The sequence below is a fragment of the Dioscorea cayenensis genome, chromosome 12 (assembly GCF_009730915.1).
Source record: "Dioscorea cayenensis subsp. rotundata cultivar TDr96_F1 chromosome 12, TDr96_F1_v2_PseudoChromosome.rev07_lg8_w22 25.fasta, whole genome shotgun sequence".
NCBI classification, from domain to species: Eukaryota; Viridiplantae; Streptophyta; class Magnoliopsida; order Dioscoreales; family Dioscoreaceae; genus Dioscorea; species Dioscorea cayenensis.
In genome coordinates this window covers 18241449-18267683 of record NC_052482.1, presented here as the reverse complement: position 1 = coordinate 18267683, position 26235 = coordinate 18241449, and the positions used below count along the sequence as shown (strand labels likewise).

Genomic DNA, 26235 nt, shown 5'->3' with positions numbered 1-26235 from the left:
AATAAATATGATAAAATTTTTAAATTTACAATGATAAATGAAGCTCAAATGAAAGCATTAAATCAAATTAACTACATTCACATTAAAAAGATGGTAACTTTTTCTTACCAAGGGAGGTGAATGTTTCGCAGGATTACCTTTAGGTATATGGTAGAGGCTGAATCATAAATTTTTCTTTAGTGAAGCTAAAATAAAGAAAAATTAGTATTTAACTATCACACAAAACTAATTTAATTAATTGAAGTCGAGTCTCACGCCTTCATACTATTGAAATCATATAAAATTGAATTAGAACTAAATTTAGTAGCACTTTCTTTTTCGATGTAAACAATCAAGCAATCATTTAAAAATTGGTCTATCATTTTGTTTCGAAGTCTAGTCATTGATAATCTTCATGGCTGAGAATGCTATCTTTGTAGTTGCTATAGAAATAGGCAAAGGAAGAACAAGTCTAATTAATCTATCAGTGCGAGGATAAATGCTTGATTTTCGAAAGTTCTTGTTAACCCCCTGACATACTTCAGAAATAGTAGATAAATCTTTTAATTCTGCATTTTTCAAAACATCAACTTCAAAATGTTGCAACTCAAGTCTTAATATATAGAATCATCTCTTGCTCACTAAAAATTGATGAGGGCACGTGTAACGCTACGATCGCAGAAAAAAGTGTGTATAAGTGCAAAATGTCGGTCCACAGGGAAAAAGGTGAATGCAAGTAATGCTCTAAACCCAAAAAATAGCCTGAAAGATCAAGTGTTGTGTGTATGAATAAAAGTAAATAAAAACAAGAAAATACGGGAAATAATAGGAGAGAAGTCAAAGAAGAAAGCGATGTCCAGGCATAGCATCCCTCTAGGGTTATTAGGTTTAGGACAATGGTTGTCTAAAGATGTAATCCTATTTAAACTGAAAGGTTTCCAGAATTATAGAAAACCCTGATTTCTCAGGCAAAGTGTAACTGAATAGGTGTAGATCGAGTTGATACAGATATCCACACAATCATATTAATGAAACCTTATTGTGGACTAATAATAATCTCTTAAGTAGATACTCTCCCCCTAAAAAGAGAGATTATCCCTAATATAAATACATAGTAGAAATGCGATTTCTCTTAAAATCCGTTGCACATGATTGCAAAGAGCACGAAAAATATCACTAATCCACACAAAAGGATGGTGGGATTAAAGTCTCCTAGATACCCTCAACCAGAGATGTACTCACTCATCCTCTTGAATTGCGTAAGTCTATGTTAGTGGGAATTTCTTCCTCGCCACGTAGAGCAATACAAAGTATGATAGTTAGGCTTTTGCCCTCGCTAGCAATCACGCATTCAATTACACAATTAAACTCAAATAGATATGATTGCAAATAAATAATCAATTAAAGCATCAAAGATCCAACAACCAAAGTCAAGAATATAAACCCTAGAGTTCAACTATGGATGAAGAATCACAAGAGAAGTTGTTTCGAAAAGCTTCCACGACGCTCGCCAAGATGAACTTGACGTATCACGATCTTCAATCTCCTTGAATGTAGATCCGAATCTCTTTCCAAATTGCTCCTTAGGTGCTGGAGATTCGTTTCTTATATTTCCTCACTTCGTCTCCAAGAATAGCCCGAAAAGAATAAAAGGATATAATAGAGTTTGCCCTAAAAATCCTCATAAATTCTATTTATACCTGACTGCTTACGGGTTGCTTACAGGCTTAAGGGCTAGGTCGTAAGGGAGCTGGAGAAGATGGTCTGAGCCTTACCGGAACACTTATGGCCGTAAGTCATGTCCGTAAGGCCTTTTGTATATGTTGTAGTCTAGCTTACGACCATAAGATTTAATGTTCTGCTTCTTGCTACCATCCTTATGGGTGTATGTTGTGGTCATAAACCCTCTAGATGGTCTTTACGGTATCTTTACAAGCGTAAGCCTTGCACACTGAAGGTTCCCCGAATTGGTTATGAATCCCCTTTACGAGCATAGCATGCCCTGCAAGGTCTTCCGGGATTGACTTATGACCATAAGGTTAGTCGAAGTTGCCTATAAGCCACCCAAGATTGCCTTGGCGCTTTTAATCAAATAATGCCGAGAGAGCTCCAACTTTATCGTTTGAGGTCTAAAATGATTTTTTTGGCTCTCTTTCATTTTAGAATGTTGTCTTAAGCCTGTTAAAGTGAAACACACTAGATTTAGAATCAAATTCGACAATATGATTTTAATACATGCCGAATGAGTGTACAAATTGGTATAAAATACATGCATACTATACACTTATAAAAAAACTTGAGGATATAACTTCTTTGCAAGTTTACAAAATATTGTCAATATTAAATAACTTATAGCTATCTCTTGGGTGAAGAGTCGAACTAAGAGAAAGTAACTCTAGAGTATGTTCATTAAACCTATTATTCAGCTCTTGTAATTGATGATCAATTATAGCATAAAACAACTCAACTTGGTAATACTTTCCTATTGAAAAATCACATAGTTGATTTCGTGCTCAACCTTTCCGTGCAACAAAAGTAGCATCTATATCAGGAATGTCAAGATCATGCTCAACACAAAAAGATTTTACATCTAACAGAAAGCTTCCCATCCAATTTCTCTTAGGTTTTGAATTAGCTTTTTTGTAGTTGAGACAAGGTGTAAGGCATTCAAAATATCTTGAGATTCACGCTACAAAGCTTGATAGAGAATTTCTGTGATTCCCATAAGTTTCTTCATAAGATGCAACACAAAAACAAAATCAAAAGGCTTCATTGTTGTAATGTATATGCATAATCAGCATCACCACATTGAGAAGATGTTCTGTCTTCAGTAGAAATATTATCAAGTACATGGCAAGTTGCATTAAATATTTTAATCAAATTGGAGATGGATTTAAAGTTTGAACTCCAACGAGTATCTCCAGCTCACTACAATGTGCAAGCTTGATTAAGCCCTCTTCCTGACTCTAACTCATTCATAACAAGCATTTTTACAATTTCAGCAGCTTGAGCATCCCTTAGTTCATCATTACGCTTACTAGAAGAAGTGACAACATTAGTAATGAACCCAACTTCTCAAAAAATTGATGAACGCGCTTTACTTTATGAGATAATGCAACAAGAGCAAGTTGGAGATGATGTGCAAAGCAGTGGACGTAATAAGCATATGGCCATTCATTACAAATCAAAGCTTGCAAAACCGCTCCATCACCCCTCTATGTTACTAGCTCCATCATATCCTTGTCCTTGAATATTTTGAATATTTAAGTCATGATGAGAAAGCACACTAAATATTGCATCTTTTAAAGTTTGAGCAGTAGTATCTTGTACATGAACAACACCAAAAAAACGTTCACATATGAAACCATATTTATCCACAAATCTAAAAACAATAGCCATTTGTTCCTTTCTTGATTCATCACATGCTTCATCTATAATGAGACAAAATTTTGCATCCCCAATTTTTTCACGTATTGCACTTTTTACTTTTAGAGAAAAAAACATGAAGAATTTTTTTTTTCTGAATTTGTGGTGAGGTATATGAGGCATTTTGAGGAGCTTTTTCTAATACAACTATTGCAATTTTTTGATTATAAGTTGCTAAAAATTTTATTATCTCAATAAAATTACCAAGGTTATAAATTGAATCCACACTTTCATCATGACCTCTAAAAGCACATCCCTGAAATGTAAGCTATCGGATAACATCAATTAAGACTTTTAATCTCAACCGATTAGCTATAATCTGTTCAATAGTATGTTTTTCAATAAGCTTTTCAATATGATGAAAGTGATTCATTAAATCATCACACGCATCAAATTGCAACTTTATGTGATGAATTAGGATCTTTCCCCATATGACGTAAAAGAAAAACACACTCTTCCACAATGAACCTTTTTTTCCACTTCAAAAATCTCCCACAACAAACTTGTTCAGATGATCACCTTTTTTGCTAAAAAGATAAAAATGCTAGCAAAAACAACATTTTTGATTGGAGAATATTCTAACCATGGTACAAACTTATCAAACCAAGAAGAACAAAAACATCAAGCAAGCTTCTCCTAACCAGAGAGTGGGTAATTTTCAAGGAGATATTTAAAAGCTCCAATATTAAGATAAGAGCGACTTTAATCTCATCTTGTTGATCAAACGAGATATTCCCAAAATAGGAGGACGAATCTTGGATCTCTGCTTTAGCAAAGTATTATCAATCTCTAGAGTTAGTTTTTGAATCTTTCTAGGATGAACTTCAGTAACTTTGGAGTTTGAAAGTTTGGAATAGATAATGAGGTTTCAAGATTAGGGATAGAAGGAGTTTCAACTTTAGATATGGATGATGATTGGCTTTCAATAGATTTTTCTTTTTGAAATATGCATCAATGGTCGATCTCTAAGACCTATTATAATTTCTAGAATAAAAAAATAAAAATTAATAATACATATAAAAATCGCAGTGCAAAAAGGTTTGGGATGCCTCAAGAATTAAATGACCATTAGGTTTTGGGTAAATTTTATAGCAAAAAATCAACTCATCCAAATGACATCTAAATAATCAATACATGTTCTATTTTAAATTATTTAATTTTTTTATTTAGATTCTTATTAAGAATAATTAAGCTTTTTATTATTTTTCTTTTATTTTTTGAAGATTTAATTAGAAATAACATAAGTAAGTTTATATAACTTTTTATGTAAATTTTTATATTATATATATATATAAAATTTGTAAAACTGGGAGGGGGTTGCATCATGCTCCCCGACCGCCTCCGTGGATAGGCTGACCAAGGGCTATGCCTAAAGCATCCCGCTTTTCTAAGACTCCCTGCATTCATATATATACTTTTAAAAATTATATTTAAAATTTTCATTTAATATGATTCTATTTGCATAATTATCATATTAAATATTTTTAATAAAACTATAAAAACTTAATTTATGTATCATATAAATGTGCAATAAATTTTGGTCATAAGGCTCCCTGCAATTTTTCCACCGTGGCACATGCTTTCTTTTTAAAAATTATATTTAAAATTTTTATTTACTATCATCAAATAATCTTATCCATATAATTATCATGAAATTTTTCACTTTTTTTTAAACATATAACACTAAGATGGCCAGCTTGGTGAATAGCATATGATAAAGACAGATAAGATATTAGGACTAGATAAAAGTAGGAAAGGATATGGGTGTATAATAAAGCTTTATGTCGTGTTTGATGTGCACCTAATAATCCATCTGGATATCGATTTTGATTATACTATTTTTACGTATGTGTTTTAATTGATGATAATTAGGTAGAATATGATACGAATTATATATAAATTGACTGAATTACGCTTTATAATATATATATATATATATTTATAATTGACTCTTTCTTTTCCTTATTTACTTATTTGTTTATTTATCCGGGTTTTTATTAAAAATATTAAAAAATATAAAGGCTATAAATACTATACTGAAAAATAACTTAGAATCCGTACATGTATCAAAAATAAATAGATTTGAGATTCATTCACATCAAAATCAATTTTTAAAAAAAGAAAAAGACATCCGATCGTAGAAAATAAAAATAAAATATACTAAATAAGAGATTCAGAGCGTGTTCGATCGACTGAAAACCTTTCAACTGCTTTCAACGCAGAAAACTTCACTTAAAATTGATGTCCTATTTAGTTATCGACAAAGCTCCCCGATCCCAAGTCTTCGTTTGACGTATAAAAATAGGATATCAAAAACCAAGAAAAAGCATATATATATATATATATCCTAACCTCTTATAGGATTAGTTATCATTTGTCGTAAAAGTGGATAAAATGGATAAATAGGATAATGCTATTAATTATATTCTATTGGCTCATAAGATAAAAATAATAAAAATGATATGATTGCTTATTTTATACTATCCCTATGTCCATATCCCTATCCACCAAACAGACTCCTTAATTAATATATCAATGTGCAACAAATTTGGCCTATTAGAACCTCTTATAATTCATGTTTTTATTATTATTATTTTTAAATTATATTTACACTTTTTATTTTATAACCCTATCCATTATTAATTATAATTTTTTAAAAAAATAATTATTTTTAAACCATAAAATTTATCTTATTTAATTGATTTATAATAACAATTTTTTTATACTTTATTACTTAATTGATAAAAATATTTATCATGATTTTGTCTAGGCTTGATTTCTAAGATGGATCCTGATTGCTTTGTTCACCATATAAAAGTAATAATAATAATGGTATAACAATTACTTTTTATTAAATGAATTATATATATATATATATATATAATTAAGATCAAATGAAAATTTTATAACCTCATGTAAAATGATTAAAAAGAACAGTTCTTTTACCTGCTTCTACTAGGCCATTACAGTACAATCAATTATACTCTTAAGTGAGAAATTACGTAAATAATTTCAGTACGTTCTAATAATTTTTTAATTTTATAAATTTTAAGTATGTCGCATTTTGTCTGCATACCCTTGAAAACACTCTAGTTGTGCATGTGACCTTGAAAATATTATAATTGTTTATACATGTTTAAATATTTTATATAAAGCAAAAAAATTGAGATTTTTGGAGTTACACAGACAATTACAATATTTTATGGCTGAAATAAAAAAATATAAATATTTTCAAAAATATATAAACAAAAAAAATCTATGTAAATAAAGTTAAAGTTAATAATATTTAAAAAAACTGCAAATCACAAAAGGCTTGAGGCCCGCGGCTTCCGGGCTATGGGCCATACATTTCCAAGCTAAACCCAATATGGGCCGCATATAACGTGTCACATGATGGGCCCGATATGGTGTTGGCTTACACTAACAATATCATATAGTCATATAGAAAAATAATCCAGTGAACTTGATTTATAAATTTTATTTTTATTTATTATCTGATATAAAGATAGATTAGTAATTACCTTAAAAAATTGCTACATTTTTGTTAAAGTTATTGACTAGGTGTGGAGATCATTTCTTTAGTTATATAAGGTGCACTTTTGTCTAAAAACATACGTGAAGTTTTTAAATCTACTCCTGCCCTCGAGGCCACTAAATGAGCCCAACAGCTTTTATCCTTCCCTTGCAGGCTTACAGCACCCCTCCCCCGAAACCAACCTATATAGCTATACTAAACCCTAACCCTTAACACCGTTCTCTCTCTCTCTCTCTCTCTCTCTCTCTCATTTTAGAAACTTAGTCTTTGTTTTGTGGACATTCACTGGAGTCCGCAGAAAACGTTTTCCATATATATATATATATATATATATATATATATTGAGTGTAGATCTATCTTCTATAGAAGACGCCATGAGTCTCTACAAGCTCTAAATTGTCAAATAGGTTCTTCAAGGACATTAAAAATCAAAGAGAGAAAAATCTATTTTGCATCATATCTAATTAATTTTTTTAATTCTATTTGATCTGTAAACAACCTACCACAATATTCTTATTTCATTACGCCTGGTTATACATCCCATAGATTTTACAATTAGCTAGACTAGTTAATGATGCAGTAAAATTGATTATTTTTTTTTTTTGAATAAAGTGGATAAACCACACTTTATTTAAAAAACATAAATAATCAGTATAACTAAAAAAAGATAATCGTATAGAAAAAAAAGACTAAACTGAAAACCTCACTAAGGGTGAGGGATACAACAAACAACCGAAAATAAAACAGAACTGAGAAAAGAAAGGGTAACTAGGTCGGCGAAGACAACCGTCTAGAGTCATAGGCCAAACCCAGTTGGAAGATGAAGTGGACTACTCCCGATCAATGTTAAGCCCAGTGTCTCCGAAAAGGTCAGCAATTCTTGTGCCCAGGAAGCTGAGGGAGCGCTTGATTCTCTTCGAGGCTTCAATGTTTACCTCGTTAAAGTGATTCAAAAATCAGAGTAAGCCAAAAAAATAAGCATATTAGAAGTCTTATAGCTAGAGCAATCGTGTGAAGAGATGAACAGCTAGAGTAAAATATGCGATTATTCCGCTCCAAACCCATAAATTCCAAAAATTGCTCGGGAACTAAGATCCCACAAGTTCCGAAGAGAAGCGTTTAATGAAAGAATCCAGGTCGTCCATTAATTTGTAACTGAAGATGGAGAAGAATCTGAGTCAAAAGACTGTCTAAAGAAAGACCAAACTCATTCCGAGAATTCACAGTCAATAAACAAATGTTCAACCGATTCAGAGTTCTTATAACAGAGGACACAAGTGTCCCAGAAGCGCTTTAGTACATACAAACCTTTTTGAATAGGTTGTCAAGAGTAAGTATTTTTATTTTTCCCGAGCAAAGCCAAGAGAATAATGTAACTTTGCTAAGAGATTTGGTTTTCCAGAACTGAGGATAAAGCTGACAACAAGTCCCGCAATCAATTAGGAACTTGTAGAATGATTTGACAGTGAAGATTCCTATTGTATCTAGTGTCCAAGCATAAGTGCCCTCTTGGTCTCTTGAACAACTCGAATCGTATTCAAAAAGCATGTAGAAATCGCCTAAAGAAGTCGCTTTGAAAAATTTCGGAGAGTTGAGTAATAGAGTAAATTGTCTTAAGGTTATCCAGGGAAAGTTACAATCCGTGAAAAGGGATGGCCAAAGTTCAATTGAGAATGTCCTTTCAGCCATCTATCAAACCAAAAAGGTTGTGCAGCACCATTTCCAATTGATTTGATAGTACAGCTCGAAAAAGCCCGGGAGGATGGTGTTTATCCCCACCCGTAAAAATGATTTGTTTCTGTGTTTGTTGGAATAAGATCCCGTGTGGTTTCCAGTGTTGAATAGTTGGCGTAGTTAATCTTGGCCCAACAACAATCGTGATTATTAACAATCTTTCACCACCATTTTCTAAGTAATGCTTTGTTGAGTTCCTAGAGAATGAGAATTCTCAACCACCTATGTGATGGAGTTTGATTTAAAAAAACAAAAAGTTTGATTTGATTAATAATAGAAATAGAATTATGAAGCAAGCTATATAGAACCATTTTGGTGTTTGTATTAGACAATTCGCTTAGGACTTTACATCTTGTTATTATCGCCCATTGATCTATTTAGAATGTGAGAATTATTATAGCCAGTAGTAATGTTTGCCTACATTGAACTTTTTTTCTTTTAATAATTCTTTTCTTAATCTTTGGCATATCCTTCACAATACCTTCATATTAACATCTCTTATGTTTAGAATGAGAGATAACATCAAGTCCTTGGTAAAATATAAATAAAACCATAGATTTATTGAAAAGTAAAGGAACAACTCTTTTAACTCATATGATCACCCGTAAGAATATCATGTTCTCATATTGGTTTGGCCATGGATGGCCCTCTTGCCTCCCAGAAAATAAATGCCTCAAAATTTCATCATGAAAACACTCAAAATTTTCTTCTGATCAAAACTTTTTATTTTTAAATTTTATGTTTTCACATGTTTAAAAGATGCTTCTCATAGGATATTTATTATGACAATTTTCGAACCCACGGTATCATAGTAATCAAGATTTACTTCAACACTTAATTCCTATTGTTACAAAATAATTGTCTGATTATTTCTTATTTGATATTTTTTCAATTACAAAAAATATAATAGGACTTAAAACTAATTGGCTTAATATCCAATCTCTTCAACCTGCTACCTAATAAGTGATTGAGTTATATATTTGATCAGTCTCATCCACCCAGCTCTCAGAATTTTTTTTTATTTTTATAAAATGAATAAACCACATCAGTGTTTTTTTTAGTAAATGAATAAACCACGTCAGAGCATGAATAAATGCAGAATTAATCTCATAATACACCTGTGATTTCACTTTACATGAACCGAAATTTAAACCCATCTTTTTTTACCATGGTTCAAATATCTTATGTAAATGACCATGTTGTGGAAAAACAAATAGAAATATGCAAAAATAAGATGAAAAATGCACAAGAACATGTAGAATTTAACGTGGTTCGGCTTTCAATCAAGCCTCACATCCACTGAGCAAAGAAGAAAACCCTCTTAATTTTTCAATGACGAGCAATACACACATACAAAAGGGGAAAAACAAGGAAAAGTTTTCATATAACCCCTAAGTTATTCCAAAATTGCCAATGGGTTCACAATAAGTAAATGGCAAATCAACCCATATAAAATAGTATAGGGTTGAAAATGCAAAACGAGTCATCCAACTTAAGCCCCAAATCAACAATCTCCACCTTGGCGTAGATTTGCAAAGCCACATCACAAACCATCTCATCATCGACATCCACCTCTAGTATGAAATCTCACACCAATCTCACAAGTTCCTTGGTCGCATCTCCAACAATTCAAACAATCACAATGTTGACCAAGTTCAAGCAATGATTGAACTTGGCACCACTAATGACCTTAGTCATCATATTAGCAAGATTATCCCTTGTATGAATTTTCTGAAGCAAAATAACCCCACCATTCACAATATCACGAACAAAATGAAAACGAACATCTATATGTTTAGTCCGAGCATGGTGAACTCGGTTCTTTCCTAAGTGAATAGCACTCGCTATCACTAAATACCTCCACATGCTTTTTTGGTTAAACCCCAAGTCCGCAATCACTCCATGTATCCAAATGGCCTCCTTCAAAGCTTCGTTGTTGCCATATACTCGCCTCAGAGTAGATAATGCTACAGAGATTGCAATGTAGACTTCCAAACCAATAGGCCCACTAGCCAAAGTAAACAAATACCCCTGTAGTAGACCTCCCTATTGTCCGGATCACCAAGAAAAATCGAATCCACATAGCCAATGAGAAATCGTCATCATTCTCATGATTTCTCTCAAATTTCTGCACCAACCTCCATAGTGCCTTTAATGTACCTCAATACCCACTTTGCAGCTTCCCAGTGCTTTTTTCCTGGATCATACATATATCTACACACCATACTAATGAAATTGGGAAATATCGAGTCATGTACATACCATAGCATACATAAGACATCCAATTAAACTAGCATAAGGTACCTTCTTCATATAATCTCTTTCGACATCAGATTTTGGGGATTGATCAGCACTCAATTTAAAATGAGGAGCAAGAGGAGTACTAACTGGTTTAGTGTGTTCATCCATGCCAAACCGCTGTACTATCTTCTTCAAGTATTGGTTTTTGACTCGATGCACTCGTGCCCTTTACTCTCGTCTCTACTAATCTCCATGCCCAATATCTTCTTGGCTCTCCTAATTACTTCATTTCAAATTCTAAGTTCAACTCGGTTCTTCAACTTATCAACCTCAAAGAATATTTCTTGCAAAGAATTAACATGTCATCCACATATAACAATAAGTAAATGAAAGTCCCATCCAACAACTTCTTAAAGTAAACACAAGGATCATAAAGACTTCTTGTGAATTTCTGAACTTTCATAAATTGATCAAACCTCTTGTACCATTGCCTTGGAGACTGTTTTAAACCATATAATGACCTGTTCAACCTGCAAACCAAGTCTTCCTTGCTAACCGCCTTTTAAACCTTCTGGTTGTGACATGTAAATCTCCTCTTCCAAGTCCCCATGCAGAAATGCAGTCTTCACATCAAATTGTACCAAATTCAAGTCAAACTGAGCAACCAAAGCCAAAAAGAATCCGAATAGATGAATGCTTTACTACTGGAGAAAAAACTTCATTGTAGTCAAGTCCTTCTCTCTGTGCATAACCTTTGGCCACCAATCTTTCCTTGAACCTCACACTATCTTTTTCCCCGAGTACCTTCCTTTTTTTGCATACACCCATTTGCAACTAATCTCTTTTTCTTCCTTTTTGGTAGCTTTCACAAGCTCCCAAGTGTTATTCTTCCTCAAGAGATTGCATTTCTTCATCCATAGCCTTATTCCAATCCATTTTTTCTGAACTTCTAATGGCTTCCTTATAGGTGGTTGGAATGTCATCTTCTAAAACAGGCAACGCATAAGCAACCATATCAACAAATCGGGATGGCTTTTCGATTTCTCTCCTTGTCCTAGCTTGCACTATACTATTATCATGTCACTGCTTAGGTTCATGCTGAGAACCTCCATCAATATTATCTGTAAAATCATTTGTAGGTGTAGGGTTTGCATCCATCTGAGAACTAGCTGCATTATGCTCAAACTCCACCTGTTGCACATTCCTGCTTTGCACAATTTTCTTACTAGGTTGTATTTCACTTTTGAGAAATCTGCCTTCATCAAATGTAACATCTCTGCTTAATATCAACTTCTTCAGCTCTGATACCACTTTGTTGTGGATTTCCCCTCACTGTGAAATGCCTCATAATACCTTCATCTTCACAAAATTTCTGGAAAGAATTAGACTTGTACTCACCTCCGTTGTCGGACCTCAAGCACTTTATTTTTCCTTCCACCGATTCTCAACCATTTTCTTCCAAACCAAAAAAAGTGTTGAAAAACCTCATCTTTAGTCTTCATTGTGTAGACCCAAACTCTTCCGGAAAAGTCATCTACAAAATGTAACAAACCAAAACTTTCCTCCTAAAAGATGCAACCCTGTGGTTGGCCCCTCAAACATCTCGTATGCACATAATCAAGAATTCCTTCATCGATGTAATCGAGGTTCCAAATTTCACCTTGGTTTGTTTTTCCCAATACACAATGCTCACAAAAAAATCAATCTTGCATGTCTTTGCACCCTTTAACAAGCCTTGCTCGACCAGCCCCTTTGTAGTGCCTTCTCACCAGAGATGTCCAAGCCTCATATCCCACAACCTAGAAGCATCGTAAACACCTTCACTCGCTGGCAACAATCATAGCAGCTCCACCTACAATTGTTTTTCCTTGTAGAAAATATAAATTCTTCTGTCTGGCTCCTCTCATCACAACCATAGCACCCTTGGACACTTTCAGCTCACCTGCCTCCATTGTGACTTTGAAACCTCTAGATTCCAAAGCACCCAAAGATATTAGATTTTTCTTCAGATTTGGTACATACCAAACATTTATCAACTCCCTAATAGTTCCATCATGAAGTTTCAAACAGATTGAGCCTACTCCTTTCTTTTCACATGCATAATCATTTCCTATAAGGACTGTCCCATTATCAGATAACTCCAAACTAGTAAAATGATCCTTATTCGGACACATATGGTATGAGCAACCAGAATCCATGATCCAACTATTTGAAATACTATCAGAAGTGGATACCAAAGCAAAGTCAGAGTCATCATCCCCCTGGGCTACATTAGCATTCTTAGTTTTCTTCTCTTTTCCCTTCTCCTTTTGCTTCAATTTTGGACAGTCTTTCTTCCAATGGCCTTTATTATGGCAGAATGAACACTCATCTTTTGCTGGAATTTTTCTACCATCTGCTGAAGTTCCTCTCAAAGCTCCTCTAGACTTGGACCGAAACTTGTTCTTCTTATCTGATTGTCGTTGCTCTGTTCGTCCCCTTACTGCTAATGCTTCTGAATTCTCAAACTGGGCCTGCTTATCTCTCCTACGAAACTCATTATTCATCAAAGCATCAGAAACATCCTTAAATGTTATTGAATCTTTACCATAAATTAGTGTGGTGGCAAAATGATCAAACGAATCAGGTAATGAACTCAATAACAATAAGGCTTTATCTTCATCTTCAACTTCTTCATCCAGATTTAACAAATCAGCAATCAATTTATTGAAAGAGTGAATATGCTCCATCATTGACGTACCTTCTTTGTATGAAAAACGAAAAACTTGCCTTTTCAAATACAAACGATTTTGAATGCTCTTCATCATGTATTTATCTTCCAGTGTCTGCCACAAATCCTTCACCATAGTCTCTTTCATCACGAAATACTTCACCTCCTTTGCAAGACAGAGACGAATGGTGCCACACACCAATCTATTCATCTTCACCCACTCATTTTGTTCCATATCATCCGGTTTATCTTCTAGGGTTACATCTAACCCTTGTTGCACAAGAACATCCACCACTTCACACTGCCACATCCCAAAATTCGTGTTCCCATCGAATTTTTCAATTTCAAATTTTGCATTTGAAACAGCCATCCGTGCTGTGCGAGATCCAATTGCTACCTATGTTCCAGATCCAGATCCGGGCATTCTCTCACAGGATCGAATCTCTCTGATACCACTTTGTTGTGGAAAAACAAATAGAAATATGCAAAAATAAGATGAAAAATGCACAAGAACACAGGAATTTAACGTGGTTCGGCTTTCAATCAAGCCTACATCCACGGAGCAGCAAGAAAACCCTCTTAATTTTCAATGACGAGCAATACACACATACAAAGGGGGAAAAACAAGGAAAAGTTTCATATAACCCCCTAAGTTATTCCAAAATTGGCCAATGGGTTCACAAATAAGTAAAATGGCAAATCAACCCATATAAAATAGTATAGGGTTGAAAATGCAAAACGAGTCATCCAACTTAAGCCCCAAATCAACAGACCCAATATCAATTAATAGGCTAAGAGGGTGGTTGAAGATCTCACAATTTTGTTTGAAAAGTAGATTTCACATGATAAAAAAATTTAATCATTTATTCGCTTCTTTCTGAGTTTTGTTTTAGAACAAGTTACCAAAATATTAAGATTTTGATCAGGAATTTAGGTAACCCAACTTAGACCAGAATAAAGCTCAAAACCATATTCACATGTAGAATAAGTGGCATTACCTCAAACATTAAATTTGAATAACTATGCAATGAAATAACTATGGAATAAACTTGAATAAGATCCTAAATTTCACAATTCAATTCCCGAACAAATAAATAGTTGGCAAACAAATGGACTAACCATGGAATAAGATTTCAAACTTCTTACAACCTTCTCCAAATGAGAGAGTAATTAAGGATTCAAGCATGATAAGAAAACAAAGACACTTGTTCATCTTTTCCCAAAAGTAAGCATGAATTGTCAACCAAAAACAAAAAAGAAACATCTTTACTTCTTGGTTGACAATTCAAGATCACAACAGATAGATCAACATCAAAATTAAAACTTAGTCTTTACAGTGTCCTTGGCATTTAAGTGTTGCACCAGCCAAAACCAGATCTTTGAATACATCACCCTTAAACTTATAAATGGGAGCTTGTTTTGACATATTAGTCTTAGCATTAATGTCGCATGACTTAGGCGGTATATGAACATTAAGGCCCTGTTTGGTTGCATAGTAAATTTTTCTGTAGGAATTTTATTCCATAGGATTCAGAAATGATTCCTACGTAATTTACTACAGGAAAAAATTCCTACAGAATCAGTGTTTGGATGTGCGCAGGAATTTTTCTATAGAAATTTTTAATTTTGAAAATGAAACTAGCCGTTAGAGTTTAAAAAAAAAATGATTAACATAAGTTGTTGCATAAAGTTTGTAAATTATGTGATAAAAATATATACCTCGAGTAGTGGTGCCCAAACTTCTTCAGTGGCTTCGACCATATTTTTTTCATAATCCCATCCAAAGCCACTCAATTCAGTAAACCCCTTCAGAAGCTTGTAAATTTTTTTCATCTCTTGCTCTAACGCTTTAACTTGTACAACGGTGCATTTTAAATTCGGGAATTTTGTTACCATGTCACGCAATATTCTATTCCATGCCTCTTTAGTCCATCCATTTTGTGAACGGTACGCTGGAACATTATAGTCGCCTAACAATTTCACTATATGAGCTTTATGACTTTCATTCCATTTAGCCCTTGTGTCAGTCTTCTCTTGAGTTGCCATCTATAGTACAAAACCAAAATGGATGCCATTATTTATAAAATTTCACTATTCACTATAGGCAATCAAGCATGACTTTTCATATTAATGAAGATTGTTAACATATAGATAAAGGAAATTTGGGAAACTGTGTGGCTCAACAAACATTTCCGAAACATGTGCATCTAAATTTTGTTAATTTCTTCTCTGTAAAATCTATTATCAGTGTCATGCAATGGCCAAAATTCTATTCACTTTAATTATGTAAATGTTTTACTTTGATCTATTTAATTATATCAAGAATCAACATCCGTATCAAGTCAAAACTCATTCATTCTTTAAATGTTCTTTAAAGAGCAAGGAAGCAGGCATTCATTAAGGGAAAACAAGATTGAGTTTTCATGCTGTGTGTTCTTTGTCCACTTAAATGTTCTTTAATAATGCAAGAAAATAATAAAAAAACTAAGAACCATCAAAATAAAAAAACTGATTCATAAATAAATAAATAAAAAAAACCCATGATCACCATCAACACACGGCTTCTAATATAATATCAAGAAAAGGATGCCATTATTCAATGTCAATGAGATCATAATCCATGCATTACAAATAATTAGAATCTCAAGAAACCAATGCCTTGTCCAATGTGAAGGAAATCTTGGTACCATAAACTAGAAACAAAACATAATTAATTCAACCTAAAAAAAAACAAATGAGAACCATCTAAACACTTTGAAAATAATCTCAAGAAATAAAAGACTTCATAAACCCAAGCTCAAACCCAAACTAAATCACCAACAATTTCATCACTGTCTTCAAAACTCCAAATAAATCTAAATAAAAAACAATCATCCTTCACACAAAATGTTGAGTAGTTGTTTGCTGATTGACACGAGCGGCCCGTATTCTTAACTGGATGGAGTTTTGAGACGGCTACATAAATCCAGAAAGGAATTCGAGTGTGTTTTGTGACAAAGCCTGGTCATGCTTCTCGCTGGATTGGACTCCTTGCTCCAAAGTTGCTCTTTATTGACTTTTTTAAAATATTTCATATCACCATGAAATTGAACACCAAGACTCACCAACTTATATGCAAAGTATTAAAAGAAGTGATCCAAACTAAAAATGACCAAAATTAACTCGAAAACTAAGAACAACAATTTAAATCCCAAATCATATTGAGATTTTATATGGTTTTCAACCACATTATCAACACACCCAACTGATAATATTGTTAGCATCATTGGTGGACCACACTACGATCCCCCCCGGATAAAAAACAAATCTAAAAATTAGATTTCGTAGTTGCCCAGAGTTTGTTGAGAGAATTATGTGACTAAAATTTTATTAAAATCGGGCATCAAGAACACAATTTTTTCTTTCTTTGGTTTTTTTTTGAAGAGAAATCCACCAGAGAAGGCTTCTAGATCCATTAACGCAAATCTAAAAGATTGTCTCAAAAAACATAGAAAACATTCATGAAAACCCAAACAAGGATTAAACTTACCAAAAAAAAAAAAAACCATATTCAATTGAGAATTTAGTGATAGCTTGATTCTTGAAGAGAAACCACTTGAGAAGACATTCAGATCAATAAGCTCAAATCAAGTCTCAGAAAAACATAGAAAACATTCTTGGATGCCATTGGGGTTCTAGCCCATACCTTGATTCTTGAAGAGAAATCCACCGGAGAAGCATCCAGATGAAAAAACCTCAAATCTAACATTATGTATAAAAAAATATCACCAAATCCCTAATCGAAAGAGGTTTCACCGATACCTTGATTCTTGGAATGAAATCCACCGGAGAAGGCATCCAGATCCAGATCAGAGGCGGCCAGAGAGGTCACAGAGCCTCTCTCTCTCTCTCTCTCTCTCTCCATAGCTCCAGTTCAGCTCGTCTTCCATGGCGACGATGCCCTATAGAAAAACAAAGAAGCGGCGGCGAGATCGCTTTGCTTTTCTTTAAATATCTTCACACACCTCCGGAGAAGCCATCAGTGACGAGATCCTGATGAGAGGCAAACCGCAGGGACTTCGGTGGCAGTTCCGGGGCCGGAGCGGGTGATGGGAAGAATGTGCCGGAGCCGGCGATGGGAAGAAGATGTTGGAGCGGCCGATGGGGGAAGAAGGCGTTGGAGCGGGCGATGGGAAAGAAAGGCGTGAGAGACGAGTTCTTTAACCCGAAAAACAAAGGGAGAAAATATTTTGATGGCACCCTCTTTTTAAAAATACTATGGAATCCTATGATTCCACAGTAATTTTACACTATGAAAATAGTAGCCAAACATCTTTTATTGTGATTTCCTACATATCATTAAATTCCATAGGAACCACTACCATTCCTATGGAATTTAGTGGTATCCAAACAGGGCCTAATTCTTCAAACAATGACAGTTGTGGACCTGTACGTGGTACTAAACAACTGCTCCATATGACATAGACCAACACTTTTCCTAAAATAACGTCTCAGATTTCTTCATTGACATTGTGAGGAAACACAAGTATGTTATCAAAGCTGTGCAGCCTTCTCTTTGCATTTCATAATGATAATGAATTATAACAATATTTCTCATCAAACATATCTGATGAACTATACTGACATATTCAAAGAAATAACAATGTTGTTAGCATTACATATTATTACAGCATAAACTAGTGCTTAAGAGCATTAATTAGTTTCACAAGATGAATATATCTAATTACAACATCTGAGCTTCAAAATGTTAGAAGAGAGCAAAGTAGTCCTTAGTGCAACAATTTAGACTAGTCCAGGATCCATCATACAACCAAATAGAAGAAGAACAATTCTTAATGAAAAAGTTAAGCTCCAAGTTAGCTCAGAAAATATTATAACCAAATGAAATATTAATTAATTTGATGCCTAATAATCCTAAATGAATATTATACACTTATGAAGACCATTAAAAAAAAATCAATTTTCTTTCTTCAAATAAAAATCAATCTTTAATTTTTAACATAAGGGTGAAATATCAACCTTAAGCACCCAAGTATTTTTTTTTTATTTTATAAAAATGAATAAACCACTGTTTTATTAAAAAATTAAAGAACAGAAATACAGAACAAAATGAAGGAAGACAAAAAAGAAAAAACGAACAATAAATAGACTCTCATCAGGAGTGAGTAGAAAAAAAAAGGAAAAGAAGAAAAAACTGGACGAAAACAACAAGAACCGGATGAAGGAAAACCGTCTGTTAGCAAAAGCCTTCCCGAGCCAACGAGGATCCAAGTATGATACATTTGTGTGTGCATTTTAATCTGAGAAAATAAGGGTAAAAACTGCAACCTATATAACTATTTCCGTTGCATGAAATTGTAGGCAATGACATGCATCCCATTAACTTTAAAGAATCCAAAAGAGAAGACCAAAAATTAAAGAACTAGTTAATCATACTACAACTTGTGAAAACCAAATTAAAACTATATAAAGATTGAAACTTTGAAATTAAGCCCTTATAAACCATGAAGCTACTAATCAAGACAACTTTTAACAGTGTTTCATGGTCCATTAATACCAAATATACAGAGAGATAAACAAAAGAATTTCTCTGTCTTTTTCTTACATGATTACCAAGATGTCAGCATCATTTAAGATCAAATCTCATTTATGAGAACAATATATTAGATCTAGACAGTTTTTTTTTCTCATATATATATATATATGTATAAATTCTAAGTTACAAAACTAATTCTGTATTCTGTGTAACAATTGAAAACCAGATCCTTAAAGAACCCCTCAAATTCATCATCTTATTCAACACAAAACAAGGATACAAATCATCTCAACTCTTCACAGATAAAGAAGGGAGATAGAAAGGAAGACACTCAAAAGGTGCAACAAAGACAACAAGATAAAGAACAACAAGATAAAGATGAACTTAATTAAATACTGAAGTTTATGATCTTCTAGTCAAGCAAGGTCTGCTACCTGTCATGTCTGGACACCATGGATGACATGGGAGAGTACCTTCTAGCAGAGAGAGCCACCGGCCGCCGGAAAACCACGCCGGCGAACCGAGAGGCAGTGATCAGCACTGACATGAACTCTATGGCTACCTGGCTAACCTCCTGGAACCTGCAGAAGCTCTTCCTCATGATCACTCCTAGAACCACAGACACTGCAGCTTCCCATGAAGCCATGGCTTTCTCTCAAACACATCTCTCTCTTTGACATAAACCATTGTTTAGAAAAAGAAAACAGTACATTTGTTTGCCTGATATGACCAAACTACCCCTGCATGCTCTATATTTGGTGGAGCAAAGGCAAGGGTATGTTGGTAATTTGTAGGATTATTTATAAGATCAGAGGACGGGGTCGGAATGAGGACATAATGTGCTCATTCTTGCATGCATTGTGTTGTGTTATGGGACCCACTCCGTTGAGAACTATGTCGACATTTTGGTGCCATACTTCATAGGTCCAAACACACTCCTCATATAAATAAACATATATATATATATATACGAAAAATATAGGAAAAAAAATATTTGATTATTTCTACATCTCTAACAATGTTCTATCCCTCAATGCCACAAATTCAAATATAATAATTAATTTACAGCTTTAAAATATACACAAGAATTCACAGGTATGGATGAATAAGAGCTAAATAGATTGGTTCAACGGTCTCACTTCCTTGCACCAGATAAACTTGGGGGTGTGCTCCGGACCTTTACACTCCCATCAGGATTTCTCAGGTCAATCAGATCCTCAAATAGTCTGTACGGAGGAACATATGGTTTTGGTGGTGTCCCTGTCATTGGTGCTCTCTGGTTGGCATTGGCATTGACATTGGCATTGGCATTCTGATGATGATCAAATCTATTGTAAGCTGGTGTGTCATTCCTTTGGTATTGTTGGATTGGTGCCGGCCATGGAACTTGATAAGTGGTAGAAGTTGCCCATGGTGGTGGTGGATAGCTAGATTCATATTGTGGCACTTGTACTTGAGGCTGCAGTGGAGGTCGAGGCGATAGCGGTTGTGCCACTTGTATTTGAGGCGGAGGTGGAGGCGGAGGCGATAGCGGTTGAGCCCACGGAGCAATGTAGCTGTTGTAGGGAATGTTTGCTTGATTTCCGATGTATGGTTGGGGGTTGTAAGAGTACCCATGTCCATTGGAAGATGCAGAAGCGGTCGAGGATGGGGTTAAAGGTGTTTGAGGCTGCGAGGAGGGGTTTGTTACCAAAGTGAGACTCAGAAGATCGATCATGTCTTGCTCTTTTGTTGTCTTCACAGGAGCAGGAGGATCAGGCAGGGACTAATGCGTTGCTTGTTGCCGAAGATGAGGCTTCTGCTTCGGTAGCAGTAGTAGAGATGGGTACCAATTGACCGTTGGTTTCCAAGCCATTGCTGGTTTCTGTTGCTGCTTGTTTGAATTTCTCATTCCTGCAACACAAGAAATGAATGTCATTCAAATATGGATTGGATAGAACTTTTTGGTGCAATTATGTTACAGAGGACTAGGATTGAATGTGAAACCTGCGAGCCAATTGAATGAACTCATCATCCTCGTCTTCTTCTTCTTCGATGGGGTTCTGATTGAGTTCAACTGGAGAGGGTGGTCTAAGAGGAGCACTTGGCCCAGGACTAGATGCAGAGGCTTCGATTGGAAGTGGAGAACCAGAGGCTATTGCTTCGTGCTTTATGAGTACACTCTGTAGTCTATCGTTTAATGTCAGAGCTCGTCCTAGAAGCTCCTCATCCCTGCCGAAATTGGTCATGAAAAAGCAGATCTTTTAGAAGCAAGAGGTCACTTAAAACAGATAATTTACAGAGAGAAACAGCCTGATGGGGCTAGAATTGGATGTACTTTAGTCATAAGGAAAAGGTCCCATTCAGGTTCAGAGAAGAATTAAACAAAATGATGAGATTTAGATTCTACCTACATTGCATTAACACTTACCCAGTTGCATTGATCAATTGCAAAACCCGTTTTTGGTTGGAGCGACATTGACTGACAAGGTCCACTATCACTTCATCTTTAACAGCCTAATATGAAATTGAAACACAAACAAGTTTAGTGACTTGCATCACAAGAGCTTTTTTTGCAACTGAGACATGTTACATTTCCATTTTCCTAAAAAACAAATGATTTGTTGAATATTCTGTACAATTTTAAACCAAACAGTGCACTTCTATGCAAAATTACTGAATGCATACCTCATGATCACTTGGGTTCACAGCTCGTAACATTTCACTTAATAGTTCCATGGCAGTCTGTATGCCATCCAAGTCCACCAAACTAAAGAAAGAAACATAACAATTAACAAACAGATGCTGTGGAGATAAACAGAAAAACAATTACTCAAGCTATAGCTTGTATATAATATAAAGCCATTAATTTCAAAGATAAATTTATACGAGACTGCAAGAATTGCAGAATAACTTCACCTCAAATTCGCCATCTCTGAAGCCATTGCTTCATCAAGCCTTATAGAAGAATTGTTGGGCATTCCATAATTTGCTTGAATTTGTCTAGGAGTGGCTGTTGGATGTGTAGCTGGGGGAGTAAATATCAGAGCAGAGTCTGCTGAGCGTTTTGGAAACACCACACCGGATCTCTACAAAACGATGCTTTGATAAGCAAATGATAGCATTTAGAGATTCAAACTGAAGATATGCCGAGAGGACACTTGGACGAATATTGATTTAAAAGTCAAACATGCAATATAATTTCCTAAACCATGCATAGACTTAAAATAGCCAATGTAATTAAATGTATATCTGGTTGGGATGTCAAAAGGATTCTGCTATAAAAGAACCCATCACACATTTAAACCATCAAGGATGTGATATTACCACAAAGAAAAGCCAGCATATGATGCATAAGAAACACTAACAAAACAGGAAGGGATGGATCATACTATCGGCATTCTACCAGTTCTATCAGGAAAGAGCAGCAATGATATACCTTTAATTCAGAATATGCCAAAAAATACTGTGGATACTTTCCTCCAGGTCCACCAAATGCTTCTTGCCATGAATCCAGCAAAACCAAAATTTTATCTCTCACTTGCATATCAGTCTGTGGAAAGTTCTAAATGGAAATAAGAGACAATGCTAAAGGATCAGCAAAGGCACAAACAGTTTTATTGACAGAAGGATTTTCAATAACTTCATATATTAGATAAAATTTAATCACGCGTCACTTCTATGATTGACTTGCAATAGTACATAATAACCTGAAACACAGCTAACCTTTTTCCTGACAATTTTAATCATCTCTTGCAATATATCGCGCTCAGCCACTTGATGATGGACAGAATCACCACAATTCTTTATCATTGTCTCCAATAGCTGAAAAGAGCAAAGCATGGTGAGAAGAAAAGTTTGGCAAGCATCAAGGTGTTATATCTGCATCATCTAAAAAAGATTTTGGGCATGCTTCCAATTGCATTTATTTCACACAGCATTACACAATTCATAGTTAAAACAATGACCTAAAAAAGCAGATAAGATAATAAGCAATGGAGTACAGTGTTTCACTTCAGTGAATCATATCACATACAAAAAAAAAAAAATCAGAATTTGCTAAGTTCAAATATATCCATATAATAAAATCTCAACAGTTTATGATCTATATGATTGCCAGTTACAAATGTTTGTGAAAGTATGAAGTGGAAACAATAGATAAAATTAATTTGTAGATCACGAAAAAAGTGTACTAACCGTCAAAGCAAGAAATTGAACCCTTGGATTCTTATGTTGTAGGCGCTTCTTCATAGCTTTAACAACTTCCTTTGCTTGCCTGAGTTAGTTCACCATATGAGATATCAAAAACACCACAAGGCATCTTATATCATTAAATCAACTAACTTAAGATCATCCAATATATAAAAAAGAGAAACACTAAAAGTCATAAAAAATTGAATAATAATAATAAGCACAATAAGAACAAGATGAACCACGACAGGAAAAATTTCACAATTTTCATCACTTTGGCACGTCATCTCATGACGACAACAAAAATGATACACCTGACATTACATTTTGGCCGATAGTCCTGCTTCAAGGGTCTGCTGTCTATAGAATGAAAACCAGCAAAATAGTGATAGGCTATCGCTGAATAAGAGATTTTGGATTGCTCGCGAATGCATCAAATTGCCTCAAAACAAGTACTACACAAGAGAATTTAATCATCAATCTATATTACTCTTTCGAACCAAAAGTGAGACAGTGCACTGGCCAAACATGCAACTCCAAATTTAAACTAGAGATGCACACGCCAAACCATCAAGGGCCTCCATCAACTAGGTTGATTCCCATGTCAAGATCAAATCAGGAAAACACCTCAAAAAATCAAGGCAGCAACAATCTAAAAATAAACTAAGAAAGATCTGAACTATGTCACAATTTTTTCAATGACAGCATCAATATGTTATTCAGACCATGCATTTCTGGGTAGTTTATAATTTATATCAGATATTCAAAACTAAAACAAGAACAACAAGTTGAAACTTAAAATAAGACTTCTTATATCATAGGACCTTTAAGTCAAAGGTAATCTAGTAAGACTCAAACACATGAACCCAAGTAGATGTGACAAGAGACCTAACATATCAGCACATGAACATCAAATTCGAAAGGATTACATAACAATTAATATATGCTTCCTAAATTGAAACAATATCATGCAATCAATCAACGAATTCACATAAAAAAGATCACAATCCACACACCAGAAGGCATATCCAATCCAAATCAATCAAATAACCCTAGTCCCATCTCAATCACAACCTTTTCTACCAAAAAAACCTCACCTTTCCTAATTAAAATCGCCCAAAAGTTATTCCCCCAATTAAAAACCTCACAAAAAAAAAAAACTTTTCACCAGAAAAAACCCCAGAAGACCAAATTCAAGAAAGAAAAATCTAAATCTCAACCCCAAAACCCTCACCAGTGATCGGAGTTGATGGAATCGCAGATATCCATGTTCATGGTCCAATCCGGGCCAATCAAGAGATCGCTCGTTGCCTTCTCCACCCGCACCGCCGCCTTCTCCACCCGCACAGTTGCCGGTCCCGCCGGCGCCGGCGCCATTCCGGTGAACATGAATAGAAACTGAAAACTAAAGCTTTCCGCAGCCAAGATGACGTTTTTATGGGAATAAAACAATTGAGTGAAGAGATATATATGCTCCTTTTTTTTATCTTTTTTAATTAAATTTCTATTATTTATTGTTTATTTGACACTTATCTAGTATTTTTCTTTTTTTGAATTAATTTACATATTTAAATATTTATTTATTATATTTATTTGGTTATAAAAATGAATTCTTTATCTAAAGGAGTTATCGTTTCAGAGTCGAAGTCGGAGGGCGGGGGGTGACAGCGTGGCGGCTAAAGCGGGGCCCGCGATTAGACTATGTTGAACGGGTGAAGTGATTTTACCGAGTGGTGATTGTACCGCAAAAGTTGGGAAAAAGAGTTCGGTACTTGCGAAGTTTGGGTTGTTGGATTCCCAATCATGAGAATGTCTTCAATTATTGCATTAAAATTGTTTTATTTTTCCATTGGGTCCCCTTTCGAATTTTGATATTTTCTTTTGTGAATACTAAAGTGAGGAGGAAGCATCATGTAGTTTTCAATTTCTTTTTTAAAAGATTAAAAAAAAAATATGATTTTGCAAATAATTATTGAATTGTGTCTAAATTCACATGTTGTTTTTTAGGTGAATAAAGCAGTTCAATTACAACAAATAGAACAGTAAAAATAAATAAAGAGTAAATGACTGATGAGACCATTGACAAAAGAAAAAAAACACAAACTGATTTGACATCCACTAGGAATGGATCCAACACAAAAATAACAGAAAGGAAAACTACACACAATACTAAACACGAAAGCAACGACCACTTAGGAAGAAAAAATCCTGAGCTACCAAATCACTACATAGGTCTAGGCGATATCCTTGGTGGATGCTATCTTGCCAGCATCAAACGTGCCTGCCATCTCAGGAGGGGGGCTCATGAACCCTAGACTGTCTGATAGTCACAATCGAGTTATCTAATCCCGCTCTCTTTGATTTTGAAGCTCCAGACCACTAGAATTACATCATATGAACAATCTTCAGAATAATCACAGATAAGACAATGATTGATCTTTGAAAATATGTTGATTTTGCTAAAGCCAAATATTCCATATTATGGCTCGAGCTAGGAGATCCAAGCTATCCCAAGAGGGGCGTCTTCTAAGGGCTAATCTCTAGTAACTGGATAAGTCCTTTAAGCGAGGTTGGAGTGAAAAAGAGATTAAGAAAGTGACAGAAATGACTCCAAATTAGATCAGCTAATTAAGGGACACTAGAGGAGAAGATGATTTATTGTCTCAATCGTTGAGTGACAAATCACACACATAGCAGTTGGTCGAGTGACAATTCACAAGTATGGCATTGCAATAACAAAAATTTAATTTCTTCCATTGCACAAGTGGAGAAGGGGATATAAGTAGTTCCTTTAATTTTAGGGAATTTGATAATTATTTTTTTGAAAAAAATATGTCTAACCGTTTTGATGTGCTCATTCTTAAAATCCTCAACTTTTGATGGCGAAGTGTCATACCTCTCTTT

The 26235-nt window shown here is 34.6% G+C and overlaps 1 protein-coding gene across 1 annotated transcript; it reads right to left on the bottom strand.

Annotated features, from left to right (window-relative positions):
* Window positions 1–20158: 20158 nt before the first annotated feature.
* LOC120274111 (TOM1-like protein 6) lies at window positions 20159–24803 on the bottom strand. Its single transcript, XM_039280869.1, is given in 10 exon segments — window positions 20159–20920; window positions 20922–21054; window positions 21148–21372; window positions 21572–21657; window positions 21829–21910; window positions 22060–22229; window positions 22580–22693; window positions 22867–22965; window positions 23338–23416; window positions 24566–24803. Coding segments are annotated over 10 exon segments (1767 nt in total). The 5' UTR covers window positions 24721–24803; the 3' UTR covers window positions 20159–20296.
* Between the last annotated feature and the right edge of the window lie 1432 nt (window positions 24804–26235).